At 35.1% G+C, this 15400-nt stretch overlaps 1 protein-coding gene across 10 annotated transcripts in view; it reads right to left on the bottom strand.

Annotated features, from left to right (window-relative positions):
• LOC106155215 (inositol 1,4,5-triphosphate receptor associated 2) overlaps positions 1 to 15400 on the bottom strand; it is a 96166-nt gene that overhangs the window by 28832 nt on the left and 51934 nt on the right. For 9 of the 10 annotated variants that reach the window (XM_087002538.1, XM_087002544.1, XM_087002546.1 and 6 more), the window contains 7 exons: positions 14894 to 14984; positions 12818 to 13454; positions 12040 to 12156; positions 10107 to 10209; positions 9097 to 9253; positions 4329 to 4426; positions 173 to 301 (listed from right to left, as the gene is read on the bottom strand). In XM_087002538.1, the coding sequence (XP_086858664.1) occupies positions 173 to 301; positions 4329 to 4426; positions 9097 to 9253; positions 10107 to 10209; positions 12040 to 12156; positions 12818 to 13454; positions 14894 to 14984 (1332 nt within the window). The remainder of the gene's footprint in view (positions 1 to 172; positions 302 to 4328; positions 4427 to 9096; positions 9254 to 10106; positions 10210 to 12039; positions 12157 to 12817; positions 13455 to 14893; positions 14985 to 15400) is intronic. The other variant, XM_087002548.1, reaches the window with a different exon arrangement.

Below are 15400 nucleotides of genomic sequence, written 5' to 3'. Positions count from 1 at the left end.
AGTACTTACTGAGTGGGGAGGGGTGGGGAGAGCCAACTGACAAAGCATTGCCAACATTTTTTCATCTGATATAAAAGACTAATTCTTGTTCATTACATTAATGGCCATCAGCTTAGAAATTTTATTAATGTATAAGAAGGACATGACAGCACACAGATGGTCCTCATCTTACCTCCCTCTTTGGAACATTGGTATCACTGACAACAATCTTCACCAAAGGTGGCACTTCATGATCCATTCCATTGTATTCTTCATGAGGCTTGGGCTGGTCACTTTGGATATTTGGTTTGTGTTCAGAGCCCTGCATGGTTTGGCAATAAGTAAAAAATAAACTTGGCAAATGAACTGTCACATACTGTTAAAAGAGAAATGGCAATGCAGACCTTCTTTATGTTAAACAAGACAGCTATAGCATTATATCAAAATATTTAATCTGCAACCAAGTTTTCTGTATAAGGTTATTCATGAATACACATGATACAGGCAGGGGGTTTCCAGGTTTAAAAGAACAGCCTCATGGACAAGAAAAGGTCCTTTCTGAATCCAAATTTTAAGTAGATTCTATATGTTATTTGCCAAGCTGGGTTAAAGAAGGGTAAAAAGAACTATTTTTTTAAAGATCCCCACCCCTTAAAATTTGAGACTGCAGGCATGATACTAGTACTATATACAATTGTCTGTTCAAGTGAAAAAAGTGCTCTAACCATTGCTGGAGAGCTCATAATAAGACAAAAAAAAAAACTTCCTCCTTTTTTATTTCCTATGGCTGTTACGCCCAAAGACTCTTCAGGTGAATACAATTTCAAAGTACACTGAATTATAAAATGGAAAATGAGCTATGTCATGTCATATGCCCTCTCGATATAACATGCACAATAAATTGCATGTAGTAAAGGCAATTGTTGCAGTAAATTATAATTGCATAATCTATACATTACAATTTCAATACAATATCAACTGGTATGTTATTTAGTATAAAAAAATACTCTCAAAGAGGCACTAATAGGTGAATTAATTAATAACTAGAGGATCAGAGAGGCGATACCCCCTCTGGGTATTGTACCACAAGCTGGAGTAAGTGCATTCATATGGAAAAACAATAAAAGGAATACCACCTCCAGTGTTGTGCTTGACAAACTCTAAAAATGCAGTAAACAAAAGTTCTTAATTTTTTTTGCTGAAAATTATCATTTATAACAAAATCATGGGTAAAAATAGTTTTATTGCAAATTTGTAAAGTGCGATACATGGCGAAAAGTAGGTCAAAGATCAATTTGAAGGTCACAGTTAGATTGCCAATATATGACTTCCTATTCAACTTCAATAGTAAATATGGCCCTATCTGTGCCAGTTTTGGAGATATAAGGGGCAAAAATGTTGCAAAGTTCAGTTCATGGTGAAAAGCAGGTCAAAGGTCAATTTGATGGTCACAATTAGATTGCCAGCATATGACTTGCTATTCAACTATGGCCCTATCTCTGCCAGTTTTGGCGATATAAGGGACTAAAATGTTGTAAAATTCAGTTCGTTGTAAAAAGTAGGTCAAAGGTCAATTTCAAGGTCACAGTTAAGTTGCCAGTATATGACTTTCTATTCAACTTCAATAGTAACTATGGGCTTATCTCTGCCAGTTTTGGAGATATAAGGGACTAAATTCTGCAATTTTAGAGTTACAGTAATGTGCCATAAATTAATAAGTACAGAAGAAATTAATTAAAATAAAAAAGGTCATTTTGGTTGAAATTGATGAAATGGGAGGTGCTCAGAAATTCCAGATGTTCAAATTTCATGAAATGTCATTTTTGACTAGAAGTTGTCTGCCTCGCTAAGCCTTCTTATGTTATCTTTTCCAGACATTTAAAATTTTATGCATATTACGGTATTGCACATTTTACTTTCACCACCACTATGTACTTTTTGATACAGTGTAACTCGTAAACCATATGGAGAACAAAGAAAAACGGACACCACCTTTAATGTTGGGCTGGACATGCACTACAAAATGCAAAAAACAAGGTTTCTAGCATTTATGGTTCCTGAATTAGGGTGCTTTCCCAGAGATTTAGATCGATCTAAAGATTAAGTTTTAGATCGACCTAACTCCCTGGGGGTTCAGGCTAAATTGCAGTCAGCCGAGCGGACACCATAGTTAATTACCCCCTTACAGCTTTTAGTAGGCGGGACAGACGCTTAAGCTGGCCAAGCTGACAGTAATCTAGTGAGACTCCCCACAGGGATAGATCGATCTAAAAATCTATGGAAATGGGGTGTTAGAGAAGGTTTTCAGTTTTGGCATCTTATGGCTGCTACTCCCGTGAAAATGCACTGATCAATCCCAAACTCAAGAATATGAAAGATGACCCTAAGGTTAACACCTGCCCATAATATTATAGGTTAAGTCTGTGTAGTTTCTGAAAATCGACAGAAATATTTTTTTTTTTTTTTTTTTTGCAAAAAAAAATCCCATTTTTAGTAAATTTTGGCCCTTTTGACCTTGAAATAAAAGTCAAACGTCAATTCCAAGGGCATATTTGAAATCTCCACATATGACTTTCGGTTAGCCATCTGTAGAAATTTTCCTATATTCCTTCAGTTTGGGAGATATTTAGCATTTAATTTTGCAAATTTTGGACAAGGGTGCATTTCAGTGCCACACCTGGACTGCAGAACCGACAAAGCCCGAAATTTATGTGGATCGAGTTGAGATTATATGTGACCCAAATCAAAGAGATGGGAATGCAGGTTCTTGTAGTCTAGGAGGAGAAGCAGTAACGATAACTTGGCGGCAGAGCCACAGGAGCTGGAAGAGCCGGTGGAACATGCGGGTTGGGACCAAAACCATGGGTACCACCAGCGCCTACACTGGTAGTACAATAATGCCGTACTGTTTATTATTTTTACGTGACAAGATTCCTTTATAATTTCTAAACTAAATAAAATTTTGTGCCCTTTTGCAAGAATTATAAATCAACATAAGCAAATGAGCATAACTGGTTTAGGAACTTATCTTGAAAATGTAAACTATTGTAAATGGCAAAATACTACTTGCATTTTCAAACACACCAAAAAGATTCATGATGAACACAAACAATTCACAAAGTATATTTGAAACAGTTAAATTAACTGCATGACAAATATTATATTACCTATATAACCCAGCTCTTTGTCAGGCTTCATTACATCAGACAAGTTTCACACCGAGTGTTAGCTGCTTGACTAAATAACACAACCCGTAATATTTAAAAACATTAAGATATTGTAACCCTTCGCCCAAAACTCCTTATTTTCTGCCTTACACACATTTTTTTCTTGGTAATAGATAAATCTTCAGTGTTCAGTAACTAAATAAATTAACATTTACACATGTCATCTTACGGGTGACATCATAATTGCGATTTTGGGATGAAAACTGAAAAATCTGTTTCTCAAATTTATCTGTTACCTGAGCACTCATGATCTCTGTTTCAATGCCCATTTAATGACATCATTTAGTACTCCAAAACCCTGCCAGAGATTTTTCTAAGTCTTAGTTCTGATTTTATCATTTATAAAGCAAAATGCCTTTGATCAATGAAAATCTGTAATCGGGGGCTCGTAACTCCATAACAAAAACATTTCAACCAAAATGATGGCATGAGATGATGCCTATACGCTCCTGGTCAACTTTATCAATTTTCATGATAAAATCATGTTCAGGGATGAAATTACGCCCCATCCTGATTGCTATCTTACCTCAAAATAGAAAGGTGTTGAATTGACAATTAAAGCTTTGAGTTTCCTATGATTATAAATTGCAAGGAGAAATATAAACAGATATTTTATATTTTTGAGGGTATTTTTAATTGTTTTAAATTGCCACAAAGATAAATGTAAATGCATCATTTTCGGTATCTGGATAAAAATAAAGGGTTACAATACCATTTAACACTAAGAGACTGTCTGCAGTTTTTTCCCCATTTAATTCTTTCCATTGGCAGGTGAGGCTACTGAAGCATTTGCCCTGTTTGAGCTCAGCACCCCTTCATACTTCATTATTTCTTACACAAATTAGCATCTCTGAATCTAAATTCTTATCTTGTTTGGTAAAATATTGGCTAACACCCAAGATCAAAGCATGTTAGCAAGTATGGTGTTCTTGTGCCAGTAAATAAATTCTGCATCGTACCAGCCTTACTATAGGTTAAGTTGCAAGCTATAAAAAGGAACTCTTACATTTAAAATAAATCTTCAAAGACAAGTGGCAGCTGTCTTCAGAGGTAGCAAGGAAGAAAAAGTGTTTGTTTAGAAAAATGCATAAGAAACAAGACCATAGGAAAGAACCAGTTTACCTGCTCTGGTGACCTATCTCGTCCTACTGGTTTATCTGCCCTCTGTGTGCTGCTGGAAGAGCTATGAATGACCTGTGGAACTCGTGCAGGATGTAAAGCTGCAACATACAAACAAGTTAAAAGTTTATTTTACTGTTCTGGGTAGCATACCTGATCATACAGTAGGATCTATGCCAGGGAACATGGTAGAAGATTAAAAATGTTTAACACACAATATTGGATTTGCTCTCAACAGCTGCACGGGTACAGGTTTCTTTCTAAGGTATAACCAATTTATAATAATAATAAGTTTATTGAGCACTAAATGATGTGAATACATTTGCAGGCTCTCTAGACTACAATATTTACATAATATATATATGGGTATACAATTATATATGTTTACATATGTAGTATGTTAAATCATACATGTGTTAATGCAAATTATGCTATAATATTAATTAATTAAGCTATTCACAGCATTATTGACAATAAGTGGCTGTGATATACTAGATTTCAGGTGAACTATGTATTTTAACAGCAGTCTTTACAAATTCTGCTATTACTTTGAGACTTTTATGACAGGGTGGATTAAGGAGAATTGACAATATCTGATCACTGTCATCTAGACCCACTACACTGATTTTCAGTAGTTCATCATGCATTCGTTGCCTCTCAACAGTGTATCTTGTGCATTCTGTGAGGAAATGTTTTTCATCCTCTACACAGTTGCAAGCTTTACATTTTCTCTCATCAAGTGGAGTTTTAGGGTTTGTGTATCGGCCCCTTTCTATTGCTAGGTCGTGGTCACTTAGTCTAATTTTTGCTAGTGTTTTGATATCTAAGGGTGAGACACTCATTTTGATGTAATTTTCACATTCATAAGATTTTTTAATTGTTTTGTATGTCCTTAATTTGTTTGAGGTCGAACTATTTAATTCCTGCCAAAAGAGTTTTTCGATTTTTATGTTCAATTTTTCTACTAGGTTTTCTATTTGATGTAATTTCTTTGGTGGGTTGTTATCTTCTGAGAAACCCCAACAATTGTGAAAAGATTGGATGGATTCTGTCCATGTGTTTCCCTTTGTGTCTTGCTCAAGATTGTACACCTGTTTTACAATTCTATTATCTGGTAGTTGTTCCAGTCTAAGACTATATCTTTGGACAAGTTTAGCTATAGTTGGAAAAATAGGGTACCTGCCGAGTTCGGCTCTAGACATGGTATTGCTAGCCTGCTTTCTTAGACCTAAAATCCATTTGCAAAATTTCAAGTGTACCTGTTCGAATGGCATTTTATTAATCTTTTTCAGAGACATGTTTTTCTGTTTTAGTATCTCCTGTGACCAGACCTCACTACCATAAAGCAAAATTGGTTTGATGAGTTTGTCAAATAAGTTCATGCACAAAAGAGGTTTGGAGATGTTTTGAGAGGCAAGTGCTCCTTTAAGGGAAAACAGGGCTTTTAGGGCCTTTTTCTTTAAATTTTCAATTGCTTCCTTTAATGAGCCAGTATTGGAGAAAACTATTCCCAAATATGGGTATTGTTTTACTTCTTCTATGGGTTCATCATTTATGTAAAATTTTGTTTGATGGTCAAGTTTGCCCTTCTTCCTAAACACCATTATTTTTGTTTTCTTTGTATTAATGTGTAACTTCCACTTTTGACAGTACTGTTCTAATTTGTTCAGTAGATTTTGCAGTCCATCCTTTGTTCTTGACAGTAGGACCAGATCATCGGCATAGAGTATGTGATTGATGCCATCTACCTTGTCTGTGGCTTTGCATGTGTGGAAGGATTCTTTTATGTCGTCTATAAATATATTAAAGAGTGTTGGGCTTAGATTATCCCCTTGGCGGATTCCAATCTTAGCAAAAAAAGGTTTGGTATAGCTGTTGCCTGTGGAGATTCCTAATTTAGTATTTTTGTACATATGTTTAATCAGATTGTAAAATTTTCCTCCTATTCCAAGTTTCTGTAATTTGAGTAATAGACCTTTGTGCCATACCGAATCAAATGCCTTTTTAAAATCAATAAAACATGCATAGACCTTCCTATTTTGATTTGTATATCTGTTAATAATTGATTTAAGTGTGAAAATGTGATCAGTTGTTCTGTAACTTGGTCTGAACCCACCCTGTTCTTCGCTGAGTTTGCCTTCCTTTTCAATCAAGTCAGTTAGCCTATTTGCCAGAATAGAATTAAATAACTTACCCAAACAGCTTGTAATGCAAAGACCCCTGTAATTTGAGGGATCCAGACACTCACCAGACTTATAGAGTGGTATGACTATGCCTAAATTCCAAGCATCAGGGATCTCACCAGAGTTTAAGACCAGGTTAAAAATTTTAGTCATCGCACCAGTTAGGTATGGTCGCCCAGTCTTAAGCATTTCATTTCGTATGCTATCTGCCCCAGGTGCTTTGCCATTTTTTAGCTTTCTGAGTGCTTTTTGGACCTCCAGAATGGTTATAGGGTCATCTAGTTTGGGATTCCCAGGGCAATCTTCATATTTTTTCAATTCATCATCAATATCATTGTCACCTGGAGGCGGGATACCACACAGTTGTTGGAAGTAATTGTGCCATACATCAGGGGCAATAAGGTTGTTCTGATCCTCTTCTTTTTTAAGTTTTTTGATAATTTGCCAAAATTCTTTGGGGTTCTTTTCTTCAATGTTCAAAAGCTTTTCAAGGAGGTTGTCTTTATGTTCTTGTTTTTTCTTTTTCAGAAGTTGTTTGTACTTTTTGCAAGCTTGATGATAAGTGTGAGAGATAAAGTGATTATTCGGGTTTTTGTGGAGTAGTCTCCCAAGGTGTTTAACATTCCGTTTTACTTCGATGCATTGATTGTCAAACCAGGGCTGTTTTTTATTCCCTTTTCTTGGATTACTATTTTTCTTTGACATTCTTTTTGTACGCAGTGATGCACTAGCCGCGCTATCTAGGATTTTATTAAAAGACTGACATGCCTTATTTACTCCCTCTTTAGTAGTTGGGAAGGTGGTAGTTTGAAATTCACATATGGCTTCTATGTTTTTTTCACTTTCCAGTTCACAAAGAAATTTATCTGCAGAGTCATTGCCCCAGATGTACTGATCTTTGAATTTTTGAAGCGGAATAATTTTTGGTGACTCCTTGAAACCCTTACTTGCAATTGTGAGATCTAGAAGACAGTGATCTGAGATATAGTCAATTGGGTGAACAGTGAAATACTTTACACTATCAACTAACTTATCACTCAAAACTGCATAATCCACTGCACTACAGCCATTTTGATTGTAACATGTGTAGTACCCTAATGAATTTCCTAACACTCTTCCATTCAGTATTCTCAAATTGCTGCTAATGCATAATTCTACAAGGGTTCTTCCCTGAGAGTTTATGATACTGTCTAAGTTGTTCCGAGCAGGAGTGAGCATATCTGTGGGGTGGCTACCAGGCACTGGGATACCGTGTGTGTTATCATTTTTGATATAATCTGGGAGTGTACCAGTTCTAGCGTTAAAATCACCCATGAGGCATATCATGCCATCTGATTGATACTGAGCTATTTCCTCTTCAAGGATGTCAAAGGTAGCTTCATCAAATCTCCCATTCTTTGGCTTAATATATACTGCACACACGAATAAGTCTTTTTGGAGACCGAAACACTGTCCTGGTAGCCTTATCCATAAGGTATTCTCACTTTTGCTAGACATTACATGAAGAGCACCACTAAATTGTTTTCTGTAATATATGACTATACCGCCGGATGGGCGTCCCTTCAATTTATAAAATTGACTTGTAAGGTGGATGAACAGCTGTCTAATTACTGCTCAATTTGCAGCATCCTTTCATCAGTTCAAATTACATAGGATGAAAAATTAATTATTTTTGCACCTAACACATAAAATACTAATCATAAAATCTTTGTAAACAGCAATTAATTCGCAAATAATAAATCCAAAGCTTGTGTGCCTTGAGAGAGAGAGAGAGAGAGAGAGAGAGAGAGAGAGAAAGAGAGTTGAAACTTAAAGTTGGACTAAAAATCTTTAAATGCAGGAAGGCATGCAGCTCAATATGAGGAGTTTGGGGGGATATATACAACACCCAAATATCTGGATGTATATAATCACCACATTTAGGTATTTTAGATATCGAATCTTAAATAAACATATAACATTACTGTCACTGAAGTCCAATTATAAATTTTGAGCAAAACAGTTTGTTCATGTTTGAACAAACAACACATTGTTGAAAATATAAAGGCTTATTTATTCTTTTCAAAATCTGGGCAATCAATCCAGGACAGCATTGCATGAGGATACAGTATTGGTAATATTAAACTTCCATCCTGCACTGCTTTAAATGTAAGTCCCTTCAAAGCTTTCATGGTACAAAAAAAGTAATGCTCTTTGTAAACATGACCAGGATATGGGATTTTTATTTTCAGACTGACTGTGTAACAATATCTTAAAATAGATATTATCCTCAAAGATATGCAGTAATTAAAATACCGCCCATTGGTAGGTGGAAATATTATGACAAGTAATTCTAAAAGTCTGTAAATTGCCAAAGACATGAGAGCTTTCTAATGCAGACATTAAGGTTATAAGTTGAGAACTCCCCCCACCCCCCAAAAAAGAGAAAAAAGTTGAATTGCTGGGTACAGGGACTGAACGTTTATAGTCAAATCTGGGTTAAAATTCTGAGAAAAAAAAAATTAGTAAAAGATTTACAGTAACGTCCTGTGTTTGAAAACAGAAGAAGGAAAAGGAGACAAAATAACATTCAAATCTCTTTTACTTACATTTACGGTCTGGGTCAGAGCTTCTTCTCCTCCTTAAACTTGAAGCCTGAGAGGCTTTGGCTGCTTCCTCAAGGAGTTGTGCATTTACTTTTCTGTCTGCCTCTGTAAGTTCCATCTCTTCAACTTTTCCATTAACTAATTTAAAAGTTTTGTCCTCCTGAAGGAATTCAACATTATCTGATTATTACATTTACATTTTTCATTTTCTTCACCAATAGGCAGGTAAGTACATTTTGCTTCTATGCTCTGAAATCAAGAATGCCATTAATCAGTTTAAAGATTTACTAACTTCTCTTTACATGCCACTAATAGGCAAATGTGTATATCTTGGATCATTACGATACGACTTCTTTTGCCCCCCAAAAAAAGGTATTTTCAAATGATAATTCTAGAGTATCTGCCAAAATATTTATCACTTAGATGCTCTTGATCTTGACCAGTTTCTTTTCAGCTTGGCTGCTACATCTCAAGAACTATGTAATGCAAGCTGGCACTTCATGACTGGCAAAATGAAAAGCAGTCACAAATGCTAGCTATACATGGATGCCCCTTTAAGCTTTTGGAATTAGCTCATAACTGTCAAGTAGCGCTCAAGAGCACATTTTACTTTTTTCTACTGTCAAGAGGTACTGTGTTATGCAATAAACTACTTTATCTTGTTGTTTATCAAATTTCCTTATCTAGACTGACCATCACAGTTTCAAGACAAATTATGCAAATACTGTTAACATCTTTGATGGTTTGGTTTTAGGATAGGTCATCTTCAAAGATTAGCCAAAGGATAATCTAAAACTGATAGCCATACCTGTTTGTCAAATCTTTTCTCAAACCTCAGCTACAAAACAGTTTTGTGAATATTTGAAATGAGCATTTTTTCTTTTATCAGCCATAAGCCACACCTTTCACAAGGAAAATGTAGGTTACGACAAAGTTGAATAATTTCCACCAAAACGTATTTAAATGAATGTGCACGTCTGCACAATCATGCAAGCATAAGCTTAAAAGCTCACCATTGATGACCCTAAAGTCTCTCTTTTTTCTCTGTCCTTCATTGCCAATCTTTTCCTTCTTGCTGAGGACAAATCTCCATCACTGCTGCCCAATCTTGAAGGTCTTCAAAATAATTAAAAGAAAATATTTACAAATAAGCCTTCTGTTGACAAGGACCTCTGTTATGTAAACCAATACTTTAGGTTGGGTGGTGGAAAAAAGTTCATGAAAATATCCCAGTTGTGTTAAACATCTACAACCTTTTATGAGTAAACATCTATAGATATGTTCAACAATAATGTTTCCTCTGATTTTTGAATATGGTTTTTGGGAATGGAAGTGATTAATATTTCTACAAAGAGCATGATACAATCTAATTTCAAGTACATTTTTGTTCATTTAAGCAAATCATAAATCCACTTCATATTGATTTCAAAATTATCTTTTAAAAAGAACACCATTTGTCCCCATTGGATATTGTATCACGATAGTAAAGTTGAATGGAACGCATGTTTAGCATAAAACAAAACTGACTAGGTTATAACAGATAAACTGTTACAGAAAATTGGCAAGTAAAAGACCTGGCCCCCATTTCACAAAAAAACTTAAGTCGGTTTCCCTGACTAAGAGCTTGGGTTACCAAGGTAATTAAGTCGTTACGTCACTATAAGTCCCGTTTCACAAAGAATCTAAAAGGTCGCTTACACTGCTTTTTTCTTAGCTGTTAGTCGATGATGTCCTCGGAAGGAGACTTAAGTCAGCAAACTCAACTAAAAGTCGGTAAATTACAGCATAAACAACAAAAAATTGGAAAGAACATACCTCCTTCAAGATATAGTGTTATAATGTCCTTGAATAGCACTGACATTTATTGAATATTTAAATAAAAAATAAAATACACCTTCACCCAGCCGATCGCGGGTTTGTTTATGTTTTTGACCGCTAGATGTGCGACAGCAATGTTCCAAGACAAACTAATGTTTTACTATTGCTTTGAAGTTGCATTAAAATTAAACTAATCAATAAAGTTCAAAAACAAACTTCGCTTATGTTTTGACTGATCTTTATTGTTGATAAACGATCATTCTCGGCCGAAAGAGGTCATGAAATGTCATGTCTTGTGAAACTTTAGAAATTTTACACCTCCTTTTCTTGAAGAGTTTCTCGTGCACGTTGACTACGGTAAGCACGCCAAGCTAAGACATCAGATTCTTTGTGAAACACTCCTAGTCGACTGTAGCGTAGTCGACCTAGCTAGGTCACTAAGCTCGAGCTAGTCAACTACGGATTTAAGATTCTTTGTGAAACGGGGGCCTGTTTACTTCTGAAATATCAAAAAGAATCAACTGTCTTTAATATGTAATCTTATAAATCATTTGTAACATGAACAGCCTAAGTCAGTAGGGCAGCAGTATCATGAGAATTACCTACAGGTTTTGTCATATAGCAAAGTCAGCAACAAATAAGGTTCCATAGCAAACTGGCATCACTTAGTTTTCTTATAACCATACATGTGCAAAGAAATACAGCAAAAATGACTGTGTGCCTGTTGCACAGGTATTATACTTTAAGTTTTTGACAACTAGGAGTATAATCAATATAAACACTAAGACTAAATTTCTAAACAAATTCAAACTTATGTTGCTTGCTTGTCATGATGTTTGTCATAACATTAAAAATCACCAAAACATAAGATAACTGAAATCGGCATCAACCAGACAAAATTATACACAGGTTAAGCTTGAATAGCTATACATGTCATTTCAAACTCCTTGCAAACAGTGGATTTTCTACATCAATATTGGCTGCTGTCTGATTGTAGCACTTTCTTTTATAGCATCCAACTTGCATAGCCACTCCAATCTTTAAAGGGATCTGTTCTCCTTAGTTTAAATAACAGATATACAATATTCTAAACCATATGGGACGATAATCAAGAACATTCACACTTACCCTGGTAAAGAACTCCCAGAAGGCTCCATCTTGACAGGTGTTGAATCTGCTTCTGTGTCTGACAGTTCCTCTTCCATCAGTGCACTGAGTCTTGATGAGGAATGCAGTAGAGGGCGGCTGAAAAATGCACAAATCTGATAGTAATATTTCAAATGTAAGCCTGCTTGAAAAAATAACACAATTTCTCCAGGTAAACTTTAGCATGCACATTTTATAGGAGCTCACTAAATTATACCAAATTATACCAAATTAAACAAACATGAAATAAATTGTTTAACGCCCTCTACAACTGTCTGATGATGTCCAATGTCAGACAGCAATCCTGAAGTACAGGTGATACACTATGCAGTAACTCAAAAATAGATACACTGTATTCATTCATGATAAAACCATTCATGAACTGTTATTTACACAACTGATTTCAATCAGTGCCATATTCATCCCAAAATTACATGTATCGGAAGTAAAACTCTGTTCATTTAATTTTAATCACTACATCAGCGAGGAAAAAAACACTTTTAAGTTTTATTTATCCAAATAAGAATCAGGATTTTTTTAATCTAAAAATGACTATAAAGAAAATAGAAAAGAAATCTGATTCGGTATTTGTGTAACTGAAAAAACACGTAGAGTGTAAAAGTCTATATTCATCCTTTTTAAATTTTTTATCAATATAGCAATTTTACATAAAATGTACAAAAAAAAAAAAAAGATTCAATGCAATACTACCATAATTCAAGAAAAATAACAAGCTTGGAGCAAAATAAAGTTCACTCACCTGGACCTGTCATCTGGAAACAATTGACCACAAATTCGGGAACTACAGTGGGCCATGATGTCCACAAGGCCTTTGTAATTCTCTGATTTAAAGCCTGCAGCAGAGTTAATTTTACTCCTCAAATCCAAAATTTCTTTCACATCTTCACCTGTATTTCCTTCAGAGCCCTGCAGGATAAGAGGTGATCCATTATGTGCTTTGGTGTCAGGGCTTGATTCAGTGCTTGAACTTAGATCATTGGCTTCAACACTCTCATATGACTCCTGCTTGCAGTCTTTAAAATTTTCTCTCCTTAAAACACTTTTCTTGCATTGTCTGAATTCATATGAATGGTCATCAGGTTTAACTTTCACTGAAAAAAAAGTACCCTCTTCTGGAAGCAATTCATAGCAACTTTCTCTGTAATGACTTGGTAATGCAGCATTGTCCTCTGCAGTATTTACCTGGCAACCAAAATCCTGTAGCAATGGAGGTTTCCTCTTGTTCTGTGTTCCAGTGAAAAATGGTCGTCTCCCTTGTATAGATAATTGTTGACAAGACTTCACCAAGCATTGTGACTGAGATGACCCTCTTCCAGAACAAAAATTGCATAGACTACTTATTCTCTTTTGAAAGCTGGACTCTAAATCAAGAGCATCTGAAACAGATCATGTTTAATATAGATATCCGCAGTTCTGAATATGTTTTAATGTCTCTTAACAAGCATTTACCAGTAAATACCAATTATTTTATGAATAACCATAAATACTTGAATTATATTTGTATATATATATCTCCATACATTTTTTGTCTGCCTATATATGTCAAAAGAAATCTTATGTTGACAACAGGACTTTGAAAAAAAAAAAAGTACATGTGCTAAAAATAAACTATCAATTTGACAAAAAAAATTGCACAATGAATTAATAAGTACTACTTCTAATCTTTCTAAGTTAATCAACTTTCCTAACAATATGTGAATATCAGTTTTTTACATTAAACTGGTAATATCTAGAACATAAGCATTATATCTACCCCTTTTAAGACATGGCAAATGTTTACGGACAAATCATGCACAAGCTATGGAAATTATATACACACAAGTACCCATTCATAAATTACCCAATTTCCTAAGCTACAAAAATTTATGTGACAGAGCAAAATTCTCAGTGGACTTATAAAACAAATCAGAAAATCTTATCAATTATTATCTCATAGAATAACTATGGGCAGCCAAAAGGGCAAAAATTCATGTCGTCAATTCAGTTATGTTTCGTCGATTCACTGCCTTCCCATCGATTCAGTTTCAAGTTTAAAAGACCCTGTCATAAATTCAGCATCTATTATCCTCAATTCAATTGTCAAACATTTCTCGTCAACGGTGTATTAAAACTGATGCTGTCACTATTTTCGTCGATCGTGTAACTATTCTCGTCGATCGTCAAACTATTCTCGTCGATCCTGTAACGTCACCTCATCATTCATCGATCGATCGCCAGAGGGCGCTGCGGTAGCACATTGGCCTATCACATGACTATCAAAATGGCAGACAACAAAATGATTGCTAGTGAAATAAGAAAATTTTCTCAACAATTTCAATTTTAATTGTTAATAATTAAAATCTATTCGGTTGTAGGGACATTATTTTCTAGTTGTTTTCAACTCTGACCATGGCTGGCCGAGTTAAAAATTACCGCGTGATTGACAGACAGAAGCACGTGTTGCTACCGCAGTGCCCTCTGGCGATCGATCGATGAGACGATCAACGAGAATAGTTAGACGATCGACGAGAATAGTTACACGATTGACGAGATTAGTTGGACGATCGACGAGATTACACGATTGACGAGAATAGTTAGACGATCGACGAAAATCATGAGAGCATTGGTTTTAATACACCGTAGATGATAAATGTTTGACAATAGAATTGACGAAAGTAGATGTTGAATTTATGACAGGATCGTTTAAACTTGAAACTGAATCGATGGGAAGGCAGTGAATCGATGAAACATAACTGAATCGACAACATGAATTTTTGCCCTTTTGGCCGCCCATAAATAACAAGCCACATTGAACAAATTGTCTCTGGTTACCTACCAATAAGTTGGGAAGTTTGAACATCAGTCTCTGATGTACTCTCCAATTGCACTGTTGTTGTCAACCCTGGTTGAAGGAACGTCTTTGATTTCTGTATTAAAATAAAAATATAAACACTGATCTTAATGACACTCAAAAACAAGGCAGCAAAGCTGTCAAATGTACAGACAAAAAGCAGAAAATAATAATGCACAAAATAGGCTACTGTCAATTCTGATGCAATAATAAATTATGCTTAACTGCACAAAATTTTAATTATGCAAGACAAGTAATACCGATGTCAGTAAAATGAGTAACAAGCATAAGGAGAGTTCAAGTTCACATTTTGAAAATGTCAGAACGAGAAAAATGAAAATATCACAAAAAATGGCATAAATTTATAATCCAATGATAATCCAATAGCACTGGTTTTCTAATATGAGCCGTATGTCGATCCTTAGAATAATTCTTGTAAGTTAAAAAATAATACAGTTTTCTTTTCATAACATTTGTGGTGACAGTGCATAA

Source organism: Lingula anatina, chromosome 1, assembly GCF_051362555.1.
Source record: "Lingula anatina isolate TDL-2025a chromosome 1, LinAna3.0, whole genome shotgun sequence".
Lineage (NCBI taxonomy): Eukaryota > Metazoa > Brachiopoda > Lingulata > Lingulida > Lingulidae > Lingula > Lingula anatina.
The sequence above is the reverse complement of the archived record's forward strand: the minus strand, read 5'-3'. Positions and strand labels throughout refer to the sequence as shown.